At 42.8% G+C, this 21,122-nt stretch overlaps 1 protein-coding gene across 1 annotated transcript; it reads right to left on the bottom strand.

Moving 5' to 3' along the window:
• Positions 1–7,007: 7,007 nt before the first annotated feature.
• Positions 7,008–21,122, bottom strand: PSMA3 (proteasome 20S subunit alpha 3). The gene is made up of 11 exons (XM_063440528.1): positions 21,017–21,122; positions 19,900–19,982; positions 17,644–17,767; positions 13,333–13,434; positions 13,150–13,223; positions 11,880–11,952; positions 9,844–9,909; positions 8,950–8,996; positions 7,549–7,616; positions 7,250–7,314; positions 7,008–7,159 (listed from the first exon to the last, which is right to left on the bottom strand). Exons 1-11 carry the CDS (start codon positions 21,035–21,037, stop codon positions 7,115–7,117), a joined length of 768 nt encoding a protein of 255 aa, XP_063296598.1. The 5' UTR covers positions 21,038–21,122; the 3' UTR covers positions 7,008–7,114.

Here is a 21,122-nt window from a genome sequence, read left to right as displayed (position 1 = left end):
AACACCTATCTGTTGTTTTTAAAAGGACCACTTAACACAACTCACTCCTGAAGTGCTTTATTTGTTCGGAGCATCTCCTGTTAACAAAAAAAGCCACTGCTTTATATGAAATCTGCACTTCTATAAATTTCAGAAACTACACGTTGGCTGTGCTGAAGCTGTGGAGTTTTTCTTCCTGCTCGTGTTGGATCTACAGAGCAAATGGAAGTAGCAGACTGCACCCCCCCCCCCCCCCCCCTCCAAGCCTCAATGTGTCTCTATGCACACCCACAGGACTTGTATCTTGACATCCCTGGTTCCTTGTGGCCCTCCATAGCACACAGCTCGTGGGGGGCAGAAATCCATTTATGTTCGGCATCTTTTTACTAATCTGCATCAGTCTTGTAGTTTACTGATATTACAGATAACATGCTCACTTCTCCCAGTCACCAAATGCCGTCATTCTTATCCAGAAACTCCAGCCAATGAGGTGTCAGGTCACATCCTGACCCCTCCATATCCGTTGCCGCATGCAGATCTTCTCTGAAGTCAGGTAAGCAAGACCGTGAATAATCTATTAATGTACTGGCTGACTTAGAATGATAGCTGTCAGCAATCACTGATCCCAGAATGTATTGGCTGCCTCACTGACAGTTTGGTTGCTTTCAGCATGTTCAGTTAATGCCAGATTTGTGTAAAAATAGTGTTGCTTTTTCGAAACTTTAAATGTACAGAATATTGGCACCAGTTATCAGCTCAAAAGGTGACTAATCTGTATCGGCATGAGCTCTGGAATATTTCCAAACCTTGCATTAGAACCTTGGAGTGTTGTTCAGCTAAGTCACATTTATTGCAGCAATGCAAAGTATTGTTATATGCTATTTCTAACAGCAGCACAGACTATTTAAGAAAGAAAAACAACCTTACATAATCCTAAAATCATTAGCTCAGTACCATTTAAAAAACGAAATTTGACGTGACAGTGTGACGCCTAAATGCGTTTCCTCGTGTATAACTCCGACTGTAAGCTCGTTTGAGCAGGGTCCTCATCAACCAATTGTGTTCCTGTCTCAATTGTTAAATTTCCTCCAATATTGTAAAGAGCTACAAAATAAGTTGGTGCTATATAAATGCCACAAAGAGCAACACCATACTGTATGTGGGTTTATGGCAGGAGCACACAGCGGACACACACAATTACAGTAATAACAGAGAAAGATGATGCAAGGACAGCATGTAAAGTATATAAATTAACCCAAAGTAATTTGCCTACATGTTTTGTGTTCTGTGATCTTTAACCCCTTAAGGACAGTGAGCGTGCTATGCCCTCCTTGGCGACCTGGCTCTAAACGCCAGTGGGCGGCATAGCACATCCCCGGCGTGGAGGGGTGACTTACCTGCCATGCCAGGGAGTCCCCCTGCTGCCATTCTGGCCCTCCTGGGCCATGTGATCGCGAGGACCTCACAATTACAAAGACAGCATAACCGTCCACAGCATTGCCAGCAGGGGGAGTGCCTGGAATGACAGGTACTCCCCCTGCTGCCTGTAATAAATTAAACGTCCATTAAAGATGGACATTTGCCCCTACCTAAGCCCTTAGTGGCAAGGGCTGTATGACGAAGTGCCCTTCGCCACTTGTGCCTGGAGAGGACTAATTGCCAGCCTCCTGCCCTGCGACTATGGCCCCTGGAAGATTTTGCCCTTTAAATACGTTATTTGGGCATAGTGAATTTTATTAGACTGATTCTGGCCCTTTAAATGCTCTGACAAAGGATCTGCAGTTTTGCTATGCACTTAGGATGCAGAGTGTGAAGAAAACACCTGTTTTATGGACTTAGTTTGACTGTTTATTCCCCCCACCCCCTTAGAACACCAGTTAAACCCTTAATAACTGTCATATATACAAACTTTTAACTGTCATTTTGTTTTCCTCTGAGGAGGAGTTGTTTTGCTGCATGAGTGCTGTTGCTTTTGTGTGCTCATTAAACAGACCTGTTTGACCCTTTCTTGAAGCCTTGGTTCATGCTTTGGGGATGGGATAAGTCTGCAGTGCTGATGGTGTCGGTTGGAGTGCTTGGAGTCCTCGGCAAGCATTCGGAGCATCGATTGGCAGAGGTACTCGTTCGGAGTGCCAGCGGGTCCGTCACAGGCTGTATCAGCTTCTAATGTCCTGACGAAGCTGCCTGTGTACGGCGAAACGCGTAGACGTGACGTCATCACGCACCGAGGTGGGCAGAGCCAAACACAGCCGGGAAGTACAAACGGCGGCCAGACAGCTAGATTTTGGAACTCCACCATAACGCGCCTTGACGGATTTAATCTCTACATGGGAGACCCCCAGTGTGAAGAGGCGTGTCTGTGAGTAAACGGGCAAACATACCGTTATACTCGCCATTTATTCCTGTAAGCAGCAATCTGGATGCTTTTTTCTTTTATTTTTTAATATTTTACTCTGTTCAAGTGACTTATTTATTGTTTGAGAATACATTATTTTTTTACCATCAATGCTAATGAGCATAATGAATGTTTTATGGTAAATTTAATATATGTGCAACAATTCATTTCTACAGATCTGCACTATTTATTTTTTCTTTTATATGTATCATACTGCTCTGGCTCTGAGGGCCAACTACTGGGAGTATAAGTATATTTGCTACCTGTTCTCATTTTATATGCATGTGGTATGGGGCTTGTCCCCTAAATATCACTCCACTTTTTTTTTTTTTTTTTTAAGTTCTATTTTAGATGTGGTGAAGGGTGTACATCGAAGTGTTGTAGTGACAGTAGCATAAAAAGACCCCGGGCATTTACTCTACTTAGCGCTCCGATATATTAACTTTTTTTTCCTAAGTATATAACCCCTATATATAAATACTGTGTATATATATTATGTAATTTTACATAATTAGGTAATTTTATTAATTACAATTAGCGGTACCTGCCTGACAACCTAGTCGGAAAGTCCAGGGAATTTAATTTGCAAAACCTGTACATGCGGGGGTACTGTTTTACTCAGAAGACTTCGCTGAACACATATTAGTGTTTCAAAACCATAAAATGTATTACAACGATGATAGTCAGTGAAAGTTACATTTTTTGCATTTTTCACACACAAATGGCACTTACACTGACGATATAATTGTTGATACCTTTTACTCTTTTGAAACACTGTGTTCAAAGTCTCCGGAGCATAACAGTAAAAGCAAACTGTATTATGACACAGGTAAAATGTCATGTAAAACTAAAAAACAACTTTTTTTTTTTAATTTTATGCATATTACATAGTTTCATAGCTAAATATTTGATAAATTAAAGCCCCGTTTCCCCTGAATAAAACTATCTATAGGTGTGGGTGCATTTAATATGAAAGAGGTGAATTACGGTTGAACAGTCAAATTCCACATTTTGTTTAAGTTTTGATCATGTGTACATTTGGCCCAGTCCTTAATTAAGGGGTTAAATTATGTGACTACAGTCTGTAGTTCTATCCTTTCACAGACCAGTTTCCCTTTAGTAGTCTTAGTTGTAAAGTAGTGACCTCTTAGTCACTTCCTCCCCCACTCTTTGTAAAACAAACAGCAACAATGGAATAGATACTCCTTGTGACAGTGTAGCTTCCACACCCACACAGACTGCTGCCTGGTCAAGTCTCTACTGCCATCTACTGGCTGCACAACGTCTGACACGTGCAGCACATGTCAAAGCAATACAATGTGGAATGTTTATCGTAAAAGCCTCTGAATAGATGCATTGTCATGGGGCAGTCCCATTTCTTTTCCATGATAGCATTCCTAAGTGGGGGAGTGAGTGTACATGCATTATAAATAATCTCCTGCCTCTGTTTCCATTAGCAGCTACACTATGCTAAATATAGCTGATCTAGGAATGCAGTATTCTGCATCTAGCTGTGGATGCACGGATACCAGAAAGAGCTCCATCTTGGTAAAGTCATCTAAAACAAACTAATTCTAGCACTAATAAATAATTACATCCACTTTGCACAGGTCTGATTTATCTAGAAACTCAGATTAGAACTAGAACTGACTTATGAGCTATTAAAATGTGCCCTGACATTGATGAAAAAAATGCCACAGGTAAATGTATATCCATCTTCCTGCCCATTTATATTTCTATCACTAGCCAGGGTTAAAGGAACACTATAGTAGTCTAAAAAAAATAAAAGCCACTAGCTTAAGCCATTTTTGTGTATAGATCATGCCTAAAGTCTCTCTCCTCAATTCTGCCATTTAGGAGTTAAATCACTTTTGTTTCTGTTGATGTAGCCCTAGCCACACCTCACCTGGCTGTGCCTGACAGCCTGCATGGAAACAAAATGGTTTCCATTTCAATCAGATGTTACTTTAAAGGTTTACCTTGCTCTCCAAATTTAACTTTAAAGGACCACTGCAGCTCAATAAAGTGGTCTGGGTGCCAGATCCATTTAGGGTTAACCCTGCAGCTGTAAACTATGTTTACACTAGGGTTAATCCAGCCTCTAGTGGCTCTCACTGACAGCCGCTAGAGGCATTTCTCACTGTGAAAATCAGTGAGGAGATGCTGACGTCCATAGGAAAGCATTGAGAAATGCTTTCCTACGGACAGATTGAATGTGCGCGCGGCTCTTGCCGCGCATGCATGTTCAGGGAGGATGTCGGAAGAGGGAGGAGAGTTCCGCAGCACTGAGGGAGCCCAGACGCTGGAGAAAGGTAAGAGTTTATCCCCCCTTGAGCCCAGCGGCGGTGGGACCTAAAGCCCCTATAGTGCAAGGAAAACTAGTTTGTTTTCCTGGCACTATACTGGTCCTTTAGTTACATACAGGATGAATAATAGATCAAGAGAAAAAAAAAATTTACATTTGCGATAAAGTGTAAACACTCTTTCAAGGAAGTATTTAGGGAGACTGTATAAGACACATGCAGGGAGGTGTGGCTATGGTTGTATAAATAAAGTGATTTAAGTCCTAGTGAATTAAGGAGTGAGACTGTAGGGGCATGATCTATACACCAAAACTGCTTAATTAAGAAAGTTATTTTGCTGACTACAGTGTCCCTTTAAGTTTCATTCTGGTTTTTTGAACTGTAGAGCCTGCTCATTAGAGGTGAGATGGCTGATTTCCTAAAATTAAAATCTATCATTTCAGGTGTAAAAGGAATCTGAGATCAGCTACTTTGTTCTCGAATATTGAAATGAAAACCAAATTGCGACATTTAGGTTCAAATCAAGCTGACGTTTTTCTAAAATGTTGCAGTTTTGTTTTCCAATTCACTTGTGTCTAAACTAACTGGAGAACAGCTATGCCTCACATGTAATATACATTTAGCAATAGAAATTTCAAAAAGGAATGAGCAGACCACACATAGAAGAAACACTCCAAGCACCATAGCCACTTCCATCCCACTGCAGTGGTTATGGTGTCAGGAATACCATTCCAGCATAATCTGTCTAATCATTTAGCATGGTTTAGATTTCACAGAGGTCCTGGGAGAAAGTTGTGCTGCACTCAGTCTTCTTGAGTAGCAGAATTAAAGAGGTGTTTTTTTGGCTGAGAGTCGGTCCTAACGGCCGTCACCAGTGACTGCTTCAGGGAATTGGCTCCATCCTCCATAGACCTCAATGCTATACATTACATATGGACGTGCAGTAATGCCTACTTCAGCGCCAGAAGATGTGGGGGACATGGTAAGATAAGTATAGATCACATTTACCTCCCCATTCCTGATGTCACTGTCAGGAGTCTTTGCAAATTTAACAAAGTTCTCAGACTGTAATAGTGGTCTGCAGTTTACATAGTCAGATGATTCCATATACTGGGCAGCCCTTTACTTTCATATTGCTCTAACAAATGCATAGATACCTTAAAGTTACAGCTCATACCCATTTCACATAGTGGGGTTAACTTTGATGTCAATGTTCCAGTTATCTAGAAACTGTTGGAGAATATTTTAATAACTGTACATATTTGCCTGAGGCACACATCCAAAACCACTGCAGCGAGCCAAAAGCTCTCTTCACCAAGTAGCTGTGCAGAGCCTTGAGCTGTAGTGCCCAGCCTAGTGCCAACTGTGGCGGATATCGGGTAAGAAGTAAAAATAAAACCTCTGGACTATTTACATGGTTTGGGTGGCACCAGGGCAAAATGTGGTTATGATGCTCTAATTGTTTCGTTAATATTGAAGTTCTTATATTCTGATCTCTTATCGTTAAAAGTTCAGTGTAAGCACCCAAAGCCCTTTGCATTATACCATCCTCAGAACACTTTCATTAGAGAGAGTGGTCTGTGGCAGTAGTAGCCTGGAACACGAAGCTCTAGGTAGAGAAGTGGGTTGGCCCATAACGTTGTCAAGTGACACCGGACAGGGAGGGGGTAACCCTCAAAGTATAAAGTACAAAAAAAGAGAGAAACTGTCCTTGAGGAGAAACCTGATAGAGTAGGTACAGTATCCTGTAGCGATAGGTATAAAAATATCATACTTTAATAGGGTAAATAGACGCCAGTTCTGAGTAGCAGTAGGTGCCAGCACCTACTGCTACTCAGAACTGGCGTCTATTTACCCTATTAAAGTATGATATTTTTATACCTATCGCTACAGGATACTATACCTACTCTATATCTTTTTTGATACCAAAATCCCTCTATCAGGTTTCTCCTCAAGGACAGTTTCTCTCTTTTTTTGTACGAAGCTCTAGGTTGCTTATATTAGTTGTCCTTACTTGTGGGTGCACCATGTGTACTCTCCACGCACAAATGGGAAAGATCCCTTACTGAAGACCGATGTGCACAAACAATGCATATCCACATAAAACTCAAACCGCAAACAAAGCTGTGCATAAACAGGATGGTGTCAGTTATCATAACTTCAATTGTTAATATTTTAAATGCTCTTTAGGATTAAACTTAATCATTCCATAATCCCCTACTGAGTGAGTTGGTCTGGCTGCAGTGCCCCCCAGAGGACACTTAATATTGCATCAAGTTTTGACAGCCCATTTAATAAATTTCAGACAACACAGGAAATGTAAACAGTGCCGTTTTACTGTTAGCATCCTACGTTTTTTGTCTGGAGTCCAGTACATGTACACATTAAAAAAAACAAAACAAAAATAAACTGTATTCTTAGTGTATCAATGACGCTGTTACATATTGTCATCATCTGAATCATCCTCTTCTTCTAAAGATTCCTATAAAGAAAGAAAGGAGCACTTAGTACCAGCCAGCAAGCAAGCATTGAAGTTGGAGTTAAATTGATAAAAATCGATAGAAACATTTACCTTTGCATATTTTTCTGCCTCTTCTCTTAGATCTTTTGGAACAACTTCATGCTTTCCTTTTGTTACTGTTTGGAAAAAAAAAAAATGAAAAAAAAAAATCACAGTCACTTAGTGAACATAACGGTTATTAATCACTGGTGGAGCTACATTGGTGTTAATCTGCCAAAGGTAGTTGTAATAGTTAGATTTTTGGACAAATGTACCGGTATTTAGTTTTTTAAAACTCTAAATACAAATAATATGACAGTGCTGTCAGAATAATACCATGTCAGTAAGAAAGAACATTTGAAAACACTTACTTTCTCCTACCCAGCTTAGTTCAAGCTCAAACGATTTATCCTTGACTTCATCATGGACGATATATATTCTTAAAAAGAGAAAGGATCAACATGCATCAGAGGTCTAAGGGACAATTTTAGTTTGCAACAGATTAATTTTGTCTGGGTGCCAACTCCCACTACCCTTAAACTGCAATAATTACCTTGCAGGGTTAATTCCATCTCTAGTGGCTGTCTACTAGACAGCACTTCCTGCTCTATTGCACAGAAAACCTGTGCTAGAGCGTTGCTGGATGTCCTCACGCTGTGTGAGGACCTCCAGCGTCGCTGGATGTCCTCACGCTGTGTGAGGACCTCCAGCGTCGCTCAATTCCTTACAGGAAAGCATTTTCAATGCTTTCCAATGGGGAAGCTCTAATGCGCATGATTGCCGCGCATGCGCATTAGGTCTCCCCAGCCGGTGGGCCAGATCAGTCTCGCCCACCGGCCAACGTGATGACTGGGAGGAGCGGCAGCGAGAAGAAACCACTGCCGAGGGACATCGGTGGGGTCTCAGGTAAGTGACCTGAAGGGGTTTTCACCCCTTCAGCTACCGGGGATTGGGAGGGAGAGGGGACCTGCAGTGCCAGGAAAACTGATTGTTTTCCTGGCACTTGAGTTTCCCTTTAATAATCAATTTAAATTTGCTATCGCTGCACTGTCTTTGACACAGAGTCAAATGAGTTTGGTTATGTATTGCATCAGGAATAGCTCACGGTGTAAATTTGAATACTAGGACAGCAAGCCTATGGGAAGTATGCAATTTGGATCACTTTTAAAATAGGTTAAAGAACGATTACTTCTCTATTAACGCTTCACTGTTTTATCACTGCACCTTCTCCATACAAATACTGAATAGAATTTGTTCTCATGTTTTCCCTGCCTCTCAATTTAGTATTCTGTTCAACCTTCCAGAGTTATTCAGTAAAGTGTGAATAGTTGGCATGCAAGTACTTATACTATAACTGAACCACTGATTATGTCCCTATGTGTTTTTTCAGACCAAAGTTTGTCATTGCCATGGTTACTGCTTTATTTCATGATCTTTGTATACCTCAGTTCCGGGTTTCCTTTCTAGAATGGTCTGGTGTGTGTTTTCTGTATTGCCTTATGTGAGGTTTTCTTGAAAAATAATTCAAGATCTGAAATGCTGTATTGCTTAAAAAATGTAAGCATGAAAATCAATGCATCTCAGAGGAAAGTTCAGTGTCTCCACACAGAGAGTGGAAATATTCAATCTCAGTCGCACTGCCCCAGGAAGCACCTCTAGTAGCCATCTGAGGTATCACTAGGCTATACATACATGTGGTTACAGAAATATATAAATAGGATACACTATATAGAAAATTGACCAAGCAGCTGAAAGTGAAATGGAATACGTACATTTTCGCTACCTCTTTGACTGCTTCCCGACAGGTCATGTCTTTCAACTGAAAATAGAAGCAGTTTAAAATGTATTATTTAAAATAGCCGCCAGTATGTGATTTGCCTATTTGCTAAGCCATCACTATTGTAAAGCATACCCAGAATACAAAATAAATAGAAACCTTAATGCATGGCTTTTAATCTATGCAGTGCACTGTGTTCATCATTGAGTCAAGCTTCTACCACTGAAGCATCCATAGACTAACCTACATCTCTGTCCATCACGGAAATGCATATATGACCCAATATTGCATTCACTTTAATATATCAATACAATCAATGGAACATATTTAAAGGATGAAAAGCCACGGTCCTGGATGGGTAAACCAAAGGTATACTCTCCAGCTTCCATGCGCTGCTGTTAACAGCTAGAGAATTGCTTCATCACAATATACTAGATAAACTGCCATTGTTATTGCTGCATTACAGTCAAGGAATAGGTGGGACACAAGACTATAATCAGCAAGCCTTGAGTATAGCTGGAATCAGTTCAGCTTTACACAAACTGTTATTAACCATTTTTGCTCCCTCTGATTCTACATTTACTAACTGAACAACCAAGAGAGATTGTGGTATTTACATAAATTAATGACTTTTTGTGGGCAGTTTTCTATGAAGATTTACTGAATGCTCAGTTACTTAGTTGTACATTCAATCTGTGCTACAATGTTTGGGAGGAGTTGCTTTTTTCCTTTTAAAATTATAAATATACCCTGTATGTGAATGACATTCAGCGATTCTATAGAAGACATTTAACCAGATGAGAATTTCTCTTTAACTTTTGAAACATTTTGTCTCCTAAGAAAGTCATCTATAAAAAAAAAATTCTACAAGCTATTTAATTCACTTTACCTGGAGCTTTTCAATCTCTGTCTTTGCCGCTTGCTTGGCTTTTCCAATTGAGCACCCCCAATAACCCTGTAATACAGAAATCACATTGAAACACAAGTTAATTATGTTATATTTAGGAGTTCTAGAATTTACATTTACAGACACCAATAAAAACAGATAAAAGAAAAATAATATTTAAAACTGTTAACATCTGCAAGTAAAAAACTATATTAAAACAATCACATATAGATATTCGATAAAAAGAGAGGGTCACTTGAAACCCCCTAAAAACACTTCAGCTTACTATCTGCATGTCCATTTTATCCGAATTCCTTAAAGTGCTGATTTTGAGAGATCTGCCCATTTATGAATACATTTAGGAACATCTCTGGCAGCCAAGCAGTGTTTGTATATGTAACGGATCGCCTGGCACCCCGACTTGGTACCTCCGTTAATGGATGCTCCTAGTGCTTCCTGAGGACTCCAAGCACTCTGGCAGACACCATAATCACCGAATCCGAGAAACCTTTAAATTCTCCCAAGCGTATGAATGCTGTAGACCATTGAATAGGAACCATACGAATAGGCTTGTACTCCTAGCAGTCAACTGGAACAGCATACAATAAATCCTTCCCCCAATAATGAGACGACACATCACTTTGAGGGTAAAACAGGAACTCTGGACTGGCTCATCCAGCCTGGCTTTTATTACAATGATACACATACAGGCCCCACCCAGGGGGAGGCATAAAATAACCAATCACATACATGGTTCAGCCCACACATCCCCTCCCCTCAGATAACATTAAACCCAATTATCCGGTACACTTTTCCAGCCAAGTTCTGGATGTACCCCAAAAACAGGGGGTACACCTTTAAATCCAGCGTCGCTGGATAGCCCTTATTCAGGGGGACAACATATCCAAAATTCAAGTCATTCGGATGAACAGTTCGGGAGATATGAGGTTCCAAAGATTTGACCGACCGCATGGGTAAAGTATCCGAAAACAGTTCCATGCATTTTGGCCCTGCGGTCGGTCACAAACAAGGGAATGAAAACAGACGAATTGCCTGTGTTATAGAGCCTGGAGAGGGTTTGAATGAATTCCCTTGTTTGTGGGGTTCTTTCTACCGAACGGCGGGTCATTCGGTAGTTTCTATACGAATTTCTGGAAGTATGGAGGTCTCAGCGGTGTTTGCCTAGTCAAGTGTCCGATTTTAGTTCCAGACACTCGACGGCAAAACACCGCTGTTCGGTAGTTTAAGATGGCCGCCGCCACGTGTTTGTTTCCCGAATGGCGGCCACCCAGAGGACAAAGAATACATTACACTGATTGCCAATTACCCGTTTGCAACATTGTTGCAAACTGTAATTGGAGGCACACTTAGTCCTGGGTGGTCTGGTTGTTCGGTAGTTTCACTCAATATAATGAATGGAGTGATTCTACCGAACGATCAGGTGAATGCTGCATACATATCCCAGGTTAAACTCAACACATAAATACATATGCAATATTAAAGGCAGTATACTGGAATATGCTCCACAGTCTTAAAGGGACAGTAGTCCCAAAAGTCCCAATATATCCATTGCTGATTTTAAAGGGCCAGTAGCAGTACAATATGCCCCAAATAACCCAGGGGCCATAGTCAGCAGGTAGGAGGCTAGCAAACAGGCTTCTCCAGGGCCCAGTGGCGAGGTTGGTTTCGCCACAGTATATCAGTATATCTTTGACTACCTAATTATAGTGGGGGAAAAGTCCTTGTTTTTTGTTCCAATAACCACCACCACCAGCTCATTCGTATATCCTAATGCACCATGAATTAAATTACACATTGCATTAACATTGTGTATAAGAACACAATTGAAAAAATATTCAAATATTGATTTGCAAGTGCCATTTACACATAAAATTAAATCTCGGATTCCAGAGCATTCAGTTAATGCTTTCAGGGAAATTTAGTTTTTATTTGCTATTAATTTGCTTTGAATTCAACACTGCAGATAGCAAGCTATACCAGGAAACAGTTTAAAATAATGCTCCAAAAACAAGACTTACATAAGATATACCTGACGGGTCAACCATATACAACTGTGGGCCATCATCCTCGTTATAAGATCCTAGCATGAAACTGGAAATACAAAAAAAAAAAAAATATAGGTAAATAAGCACCGTCACGGTGCACTTGTCATTTCGTTTAGGCCATAATGCAAATCTGCATTACTTAACACTGAAACTTTAGTTTCTTTATTTGCAAGGTAAAGCAAAGAGGACACCTCGCAGAAGGAGGGTATGTGCCCACATGTAGTCAACAGCTACAATAACCGTTTAATCTTGGTCAGCGTGTCTAGCTGATAACCTTCCAGATATATTTAAGGTTATGTATAAAGAACAACTCTGGGGGAAAAGTTCTAAATGTGGAACAAGATTCGAGAACATTCTGTTGGTTTCCACGATACTTTCCCCCCACAAATCTCTTTATACAAAACCCCCCCACTGGGCTTTTTAATATACAATTTCCCTCCAGATTAGTGTCAGTGCACAACTGGGATATCCTCCGTCTGAACAGGTAGAGGCAGACACATAGAATTGTAAAAGTTAGGCTCCTCCTAATCGTCCTATTATAAAACCGAAATCTGCTCACATATCCCTAGAAAAAACACAAGCCAATGAATGAACTGCAAAAATATATTATATATATACATGATCTTTTCCCTCCAGATTAGCAGCAGTGCACAACAACTGGGACAGACAAGCAATCCCCTCAGGGCAGGAATAAATCATTTCACCATGGCGTGTAACATCTTATGTCCCAAAAAACATTATCATCACAGGCCTGTATGTCCAACATATAATGTTTGGAGAATGTGTGAAATGACCAGGTAGCTTGTTTGCAAATCTGAGAAGGAGTAGCTGAAGCTTTGATTATCCATGAGGCAGCAAATAGGGGGGAGCATTTATGGCAAGAAAACTAGATCTTTTTGTTGGTTCTTTAATGCAGTGAATTTAAAATAAACCGGCTAATTAAAAATAGTGTGTATCTGCAAGGAGACCAGCTCCAGATGGGAATACATCCAGACAGTATTAAAACAAAGGGCTAATTAAAAATACTCATCTTGTTGCAAAGATCTGTCTGTTATTCCACCTATTGTACAATGCTGCAGAATTTGTTGGCAATTATAAATTTTAATAATAATAATAATTATTATTATTCTACTAAAGTTAGCAAGATGTACAAAAGGTTTAAAAAAAATTAATAAAAATCCAAACATATTTATGCAGTTTTTACATACAGAAGCACAGGAGAGCCTCCCAAACAAAATCATACCTGCAGCCAAACGGTCTGACGGCACTGTATAATGTGTACGCATGCACATACATGGCCACTCTGTCTGATAGGTGCTACAAATGACAAATGGAAGAAGAAGAAAAAAAAAAGTTAAGATGCTGGATTTAATTATTTAAAAAAAAATATATATTTTTTTTTTTTCAGGAAGCATCAGAATTTTACCTTGAGAGGAATTTCATATCCATAGTTAGATCTGAAGTTGGAAGCTTCCTCTCTAGCTATGTCAGCCAAGGAGCGGGCATCTGCCAGGAGACCAGCTACAGCCTATAATACATGTAAGTAATAACAATAAAACCAACCCCCATCCACAGGTACATTCTAAAGCCTGTTATAAAGTAGCTAGAATTCTTATGTTTTGCAAATATTAACTGCACTTGTGAGTTTGTTAACCATGGTGCATCGTGCGTGTGAGCCTTTCTGAAGTGCCAGGAGCCGAAATGTTCCTGGAGCTTTAACATGGCGAGAGGGACAGATGGAGGAAAACAAAGGTTAATAAATTGATATTACTATAATTAATTACTTCGGTAGTGGGGGGGCCCTCATCAAATGTGAATAGTGTGCAATTTTACTTTACAATTCTTGTAAACTTCAAGTAAAAGGGCGTTCATGTATATTTAATTCAGTGACAGTAGAAGATGTGTAAGAGTAGAAGCTCTCTTGGTAAGATCCTTCCTTACAGGATTGTTGTTCTGTAATTTGGATTTGAATCTTGCAGAATCTAAATACGAGAGTGACATGCACAATATACACTGTCTTTAAAGCGGCACTGTCATGCCGAATTCCGTTTTTTTTTTTAACCCCCCTCCCGCCTCAACTACATCCAATCGACCCCCTAGTCATCCCCAAATGCCCCTATGCCCCCCACATTACCTATTTTTTATTCTTTATTTTCTGCCCCGATCTATATTCAGGGCGCCGCCATCTTTGTGTGGGTAGGTGAAGTCCCTGTGGGACACGTCATCTACCCACACTACACAGACTGAGATTCCCGCACATGCCCAGTGAAACATCTGGACATGCGAACAGGAATTTCACCTATTCATTCATTCATCAGACAGACGAATGAATGAATAGAAAAAAATCAGACGAACAAACTAACACTGTGAATCAGTGTTCGTTTGTTTGTTCGGTTTATTACAAGGAGGGAGCTACCGGCGTGCAGCTCCCTCCTTGCATTATGTAAAGACAGAAGCGGCAGGGAGCAGTGCTCCCCACCACTTCATTAGCCCCCCAGGTCCTCCCCTCACTCTATGGGGGTCAATATGACCCCCATAATAGCATAAGGGAGATTCAAATCTCCCCAATGCCCCTACTCGCCATACCGCGAGTAGGGGCATGTCCACTAAACAGTGAGCAGCCTGTGGCTGCTCACTGTAAAAAAAAAAAAAAAAAAAAAAAGGGTAATAAGGGGGGGACGGGGTCCTACTGTCCTCCCCCGCCGGCCCCCACCCCTGGACGGCGGGTGGGGGCCATAATAGTAATAAGGGGGGGGGGACACCTACTGTCCTCCACCCCCCGGCCCCCACCCCTGGGCGGCGGGTGGGGGCCATAATAGTAATAAGGGGGGGGGGGGGGGACCTACTGTCCTCCCCCCCCCCCAGGCCCCCACCCCTGGGCGGCGGGTGGGGGCCATAATAGTAATAGGGGGGGGGGGAACCTACTGTCCTCCCCAGCCGGCCCCCACCCCTGGACGGCGGGTGGGGGCCATAATAGTAATAAGGGGGGGGGGGGACACCTACTGTCCTCCACCCCCCGGCCCCCACCCCTGGGCGGCGGGTGGGGGCCATAATAGTAATAGGGGGGGGGGACCTACTGCCCCCCCCCCGGCCCCCACCCCTGGGCGGCGGGTGGGGGCCATAACAGTAACAGGGGGGGGGGGCCTACTGTCCTCCCCCCCGGCCCCCACCCCTGGGCAGCGGGTGGGGGCCATAATAGTAATAAGGGGGGGGGGATCTACTGTCCTCCCCCCCCCGGCCCCCACCCCTGGGCGGCGGGTGGGGGCCATAACGATAATGGGGGGGACCTACTGTCCTCCCCCCGCCCCCACCCCTGGGCGGCGGGTGGGGGCACTAAGTAAATTCCCCCCCCCCCCATCAAGGTGACTAGGGGTGCCCAAGCCCCTAGTCACCCACCCCCCACCCAAATAAAAAATGCCCCTACCTACCCCCCTCACCCTAAAAAATAGTGAGGGGGGAATAAAATTGCTAACCTGTAAAGTAAAATTAAACTTACCATTCGACGTCTTCTTTTTTCTAAAATCTTCATTTTTCAGCCCCAAAAAAGGCCAAATAAAAAACCATCATAGCCGTCGAACTAAAAATAAAATAAAAAACCAGAGCGCAAAAAAAAAAACCCCGACGAAAAAGAAAAAACCCGAGCGCACAAAAAAATAATCCATCTTCACCCATGGAGGGCTCCGCGCAGACTGAGCTCCGCAGGGCGGGGCAAGGCTTATAAAGCCTTGCCCCGCCCTGCAATTAGCCTAAGAACACTCTGATTGGTGGGTTTAAGCCAATCAGAGTGCTCTTTGTCATTTTACAAGCGTGGGAAAGTTCTTTGGAACTTTCCCACGCTTGTAAAATGACACAGAGCACTGTGATTGGATGGCTTGAAATCCATCCAATCACAGTGCTCTGTGTCATTTTACAAGCGTGGGAAAATTCTTTGGAACTTTCCCACGCTTGTAAAATGACACAGAGCACTGTGATTGGATGGCTTGAAATCCATCCAATCACAGTGCTCTGTGTCATTTTACAAGCGTGGGAAAGTTCTTTGGAATTTTCCCACGCTTGTAAAATGACACAGAGCACTGTGATTGGATGGCTTGAAATCCATCCAATCACAGTGCTCTGTGTCATTTTACAAGCGTGGGAAAATTCCAAAGAACTTTCCCACGCTTGTAAAATGACACAGAGCACTGTGATTGGCTTAAACCCACCAATCAGAGTGTTCTTAGGCTAATTGCAGGGCGGGGCAAGGCTTTATAAGCCTTGCCCCGCCCTGCGGAGCTCAGTCTGCGCGGAGCCCTCCATGGGTGAAGATGGATTATTTTTTTGTGCGCTCGGGTTTTTTCTTTTTCGTCGGTTTTTTTTTTTTTTGCGCTCGGGTTTTTTATTTTATTTTTAGTTCGACGGCTATGATGGTTTTTTATTTGGCCTTTTTTGGGGCTGAAAAATGAAGATTTTAGAAAAAAGAAGACGTCGAATGGTAAGTTTAATTTTACTTTACAGGTTAGCAATTTTATTCCCCCCTCACTATTTTTTAGGGTGAGGGGGGTAGGTAGGGGCATTTTTTATTTGGGTGGGGGGTGGGTGACTAGGGGCTTGGGCACCCCTAGTCACCTTGATGGGGGGGGGGGGGGATTTACTTAGTGCCCCCACCCGCCGCCCAGGGGTGGGGGCCGGGGGGGGGGGCAGTAGGCCCCCCCCCCTTATTACTATGATGGCCCCCACCCGCCGCCCAGGGGTGGGGGCCGGGGGTGGGAGGACAGTAGGTCCCCCCCCCCCCCTATTACTATTATGGCCCCCACCCGCCGGCCAGGGGTGGGGGCCGGGGGGGAGGACAGTAGGTCCCCCCCCCCTACTACTATTATGGCCCCCACCCGCCGCCCAGGGGTGGGGGCCTGGGGGGGGGAGGACAGTAGGTCCCCCCCCCCTATTACTATTATGGCCCCCATCCGCCGGCCAGGGGTGGGGGCCGGGGGGGAGGACAGTAGGTCCCCCCCCCACTACTATTATGGCCCCCACCCGCCGCCCAGGAGTGGGGGCCGTGGGGGGGAGGACAGTAGGTCCCCCCCCCTCTTATTACCATTATGGCCCCCACCCGCCGGCCAGGGGTGGGGGCCGGGGGGAGGACAGTAGGTCCCCCCCCCCCTACTACTATTATGGCCCCCACCCGCCGCCCAGGGGTGGGGGCCGGGGGGGAGGACAGTAGGTTCCCCCCCCCCCCCCCTTATTAACATTATGGCCCCCACCCGCCGCCCAGGGGTGGGGGAGGACAGTAGGCCCCCCCATCATTATCTTTATGGCCCCCACCCACCGCTCAGGGGTGGGGGCCAATAGGTCTCCCTCCCTTATTTTACTTAACGGCCCCCACCCGTCATTTAGGGGTGGGGGGCAATATTTTTTTTTTTTTTTCTACAGTGAGCAGCGCCGCTTTAAGAAAGGAGTGGTCATTCCTTATGTATTGCTTAAACTTTCCTCCCCTTATTTCAAATGTTAAACTAAAGTTTAAGTCAAATTTCCATTTATTTCGACTCACAATTTAATATTTGAACAAATAAATTTTGAAAATTATTGATAAAATTTGGAACGTTCAGATTGTTAAAAACAATGCACATGTACAGTGTTAAAAAGTACACCATTGAATTGTACTGTAATTTGTGTGCAAGCTAACTTTGACAAACACGTTTCTCCTTTCAAATCTAGTGTGCCTCTAACAAGAGCAAAAACATTAAAATATATTATCCCTTACCATACCAACATGGCGATCAACATTGAAAATTCGCTTGTTAGAGCCTTCTTCATAGAGTTTAGACAGGACTAGTTTCTCAACACCAAACACAACCCCATCCTTACATCGGATGCCGAGGGCAGTGCTAAAGTACATTACAAAAAAATTGTAATTAACATACATGTCATATAAATAGAAATCAATTGTATTCATAAAAATGGGCATGCATCGGGATAGATAGGCTATCACTTATATGGTAGAACACAGTAATGGTTAACATACTGAAGTCTACTTATTTACTTTTATTTAGTTAATGGGGGCAGGAAAGAGATTGGCTTCCGGCTCTCTGCAATGCAGAACTAGGATGAGTTATAGCAGGGTGGCCATTGCTGCTGAAAGAGTCAGCTGCCGCTCAACATATCAGAATCCAAACATTCAGCTGCCGCTTAACATATCAGAATCCAAACATTCAGTGTCTACACCCTCTTCATGCAGACACTGAACTTTCCTCATAGAGATTCATTTATTCAATTCATCTCTATGAGGAGATGCTGATTGGCTAGAGCTGTGTTTGAATCATGCTGGCTCTGCCCCTGATCTGCCTCCTTGCCAGTCTCACCTAATCCTATGGGGAAGACCTGTGATTGGATCAGGCTACCAGTTCTGATGATGTTAGAGGTCAAAGGAAGTTCACAGGCAGAGGCAGCAGCTTCAGACTTGAATACAAGTAAGATTTTACTATATTTAGGGAGGCAAAAGGTACTAGATAGTGGTTTTAACCCTATAGGGTCAGGAATACATGTTTGTGTTCCTGACCCTATAGTGCTCCTTTAAATTAAAGTTCACCAGATCTGATTCTGGTCTAAAATTTAAGTCATTTATTACTTCACCATTTCTCACGTTTAACCAGGAGACCCTACAGTTTCTTATGTAAAAAATGTTCACACACGACAACAGCTTAAATAGCAATTATTTTATAAACTAGCCAACATATTATACAGAGCTGAACAATAGGTAAACAGAAAAAAACAATAGCTAAATTATAACAAACATGTGAAATGGCAGATGATGAGAGCCTAGCTCAAATAAAGATTACAATCTAAATGAAGTGTGATATTAAAGTTACACTATACGGTCAAGAACACAAACTTTATTCCAAATATCAAAATACATTTATTCCTATAGTGTTAAAAACACCATCTGTCCCTTCTTGCCCCCATCAATATAGCAAAATCTTACCTTTATTCCAGTCTGCTGCTGCAGGCTCTGCCTGCTTGGCTGACATCTCAGCCAATCACAATGCTTTTACATAGGAAAACATTGGATTGCCTGAGCTTGTCAAGGAGGTAGATCAGCCAGCACAAGCTCAACACACCCCTGGCCAATCAACATCTCCTCAGAGATGCATTGAATCAATCCATCTCTACGAGGAAAGTTCAACGTCTTTATGCAGAGGGTGGAGACACTGAATGTCAGTCACATTGTGCTGCACTGCCACAGGAAGCACCTCTAGCAGCCATCTGAGGAGTGGCCAGTGGAGGTATCCCTATGATGCAATGTAAACACTGATTTTTCTCCAACAAAAGAGTGTTTACTACAAAATGCCTGAAGGGAATAATTATACTCATCAGAACAAATACAATAAGCTGCAATTGGTCTGGTGACTATCTAGTGTCCCTTTAACGGGACACTGTCGGATTCATCTAACTGAAGTGGTAACAATGTCTGGAGTTCCCAGACGCTGCCCCTCCATTCCATATTTTAACGTTTCAATGCTAAAAGAAAGTCGCCAGCAACCAAATTCCCTCTGTGCTTCTTGGGCTAATGAGGAAGCAATAGCCTACACAGCAATGGGCGGCTGTGACTGGCTGAGAGTGTCAGCTGACAGCTTTCAGCCTATCAAAGAGTCTATTGCTGGTATGATTTAGTAGGACTAGAAGGAAGTGTATAATTTCTCTCTTAGCCATACCTACAGTAGGGGCTAGATGTGTGTAGTCAAGGATCTTTTGTTAGCATTAAACTGCTTGAAAATGGTTTAACTCTGAATGGAGGGACATTACCAGAGGACTCTTGGCTTTGGCGTGCAGTGTAATATGGCGTTCATTGTTACAGTGTAATGTAAAATTATTATCTCATATTGGGGATGCAGTAGGTTTCTAATCAACAATATAAATATTGTAAAATTGACTAACATACAATGCTCTTCAGTGGTGCTGTCTCTTGAAAACTATTTATTTTACTTTTTTCTGCAATGATACTAAAGAAAGCAGTACCTACCTACTGTTCTCCACAGCTTTACCTGCGTACTCAACTTGAAAGACTCTGCCATCTGGTGAAAACGTGGAGGCTGATAAGTCATACTGCAGATAAACAGGGGGGGGGGGCATTAAGAGCATGCTATTACATGTGCATATGACAGGAACACTTGTGACATAATGTGCTCGTTTTCAGTTTCTTTATCTAAAAAGTAAGCAACACAGAGCCTCCCTACCTTTCAGAATATTTGAACATATGTGACCCTATCACCATTTGCTTCAATGGGATATGTTTATCAAAGTGCTCCAAAAAGTGTTGGTTAAATTATGTTATTATTTAGAGCATATTTATTAAAGTGTTCTAAAATGTGCCCTTTTCTTTTCCCCGTAGTAATTCCACTAGTTTTCACAGAATTTTCAGTTTCAGGAGACCGCCAAGTTCGGAGTAGCGGAAAAAAAGAGAGAAGTGAAACAGAACACTTTCCAGTCTGAAAAAAATATCAGAAAGATTGATGGTCGTATCGCCTAAATAATTGTGTATATTAAAAATAAATCCAGGTAAGGGCACAAAAGAAGCAACAGATTTATAAATCTGAAGGATTTAATCAACCGCATCAAAAATGTTCAGTAAAATATATGTCAAAGTTTTGCCAATATTTTAATAAATCTCCCCCTAAAAAGCCTGTCTTTTCACTCAAACACAATATGCTGAAATGCAGTCACTCAGCACATTGTCCCAGCAGCCATGGCCTCCCTCTGGCATTGTCCTGGCTGTGGGTCAGTCCCATGATGCTCAGCCTGACAGCCACATCAGGGGCTATTTACTAAACTCACAGCATTGAGGAGAACTGAACCCATGAATCAGGTGCAGTCACAGCCGGGATTGTAGCGGTCAGGTTTTAATTCTCAGTTTAGTGAATACAATCGGTTTATCGCCATGAATATCGCAACAAACACGACTGACTTTCACTTTTCTTTCTGTGATTTAACCCCCACCCCGGCCAGAGACAGGCCCAGCTCTGAGACCCCCCCCCCCCGGTAACCCCCCACGTAACCCCCCACAGACAGGCCCAGCTCTGAGACCCCTCCCCCCCCACAGACTGGCACACAATGCATCCCGCCTCCCCGCGAGCACTCACCCCGGTACCGATAGAACTCATGGCTGGATGGACTGGCGGTGAGACTGCACTTTCACTCCTGCACTTCCGCTGTACGGCCGCTCACCAACAAAGCGCGATCCGATTG

Source organism: Pelobates fuscus, chromosome 13, assembly GCF_036172605.1.
Source record: "Pelobates fuscus isolate aPelFus1 chromosome 13, aPelFus1.pri, whole genome shotgun sequence".
Taxonomy (NCBI): Eukaryota; Metazoa; Chordata; class Amphibia; order Anura; family Pelobatidae; genus Pelobates; species Pelobates fuscus.
Note: the sequence above shows the minus strand (reverse complement) of the source record. Positions and strands in the feature narration are given on the sequence as shown.

Coding starts and splice junctions, on each gene's coding strand:
- PSMA3 (XM_063440528.1), bottom strand. CDS start 21,037: ATGAGTTCTATCGGTACCGGG. Junction 13,435..17,643: donor TTGATCGCCATGTTGGTATG/GTAAGGGATAAT, acceptor CATGTATTATAG/GCTGTAGCTGGTCTCCTGGC. Junction 9,910..11,879: donor ACCCGTCAGGTATATCTTAT/GTAAGTCTTGTT, acceptor TCTGTATTACAG/GGTTATTGGGGGTGCTCAAT.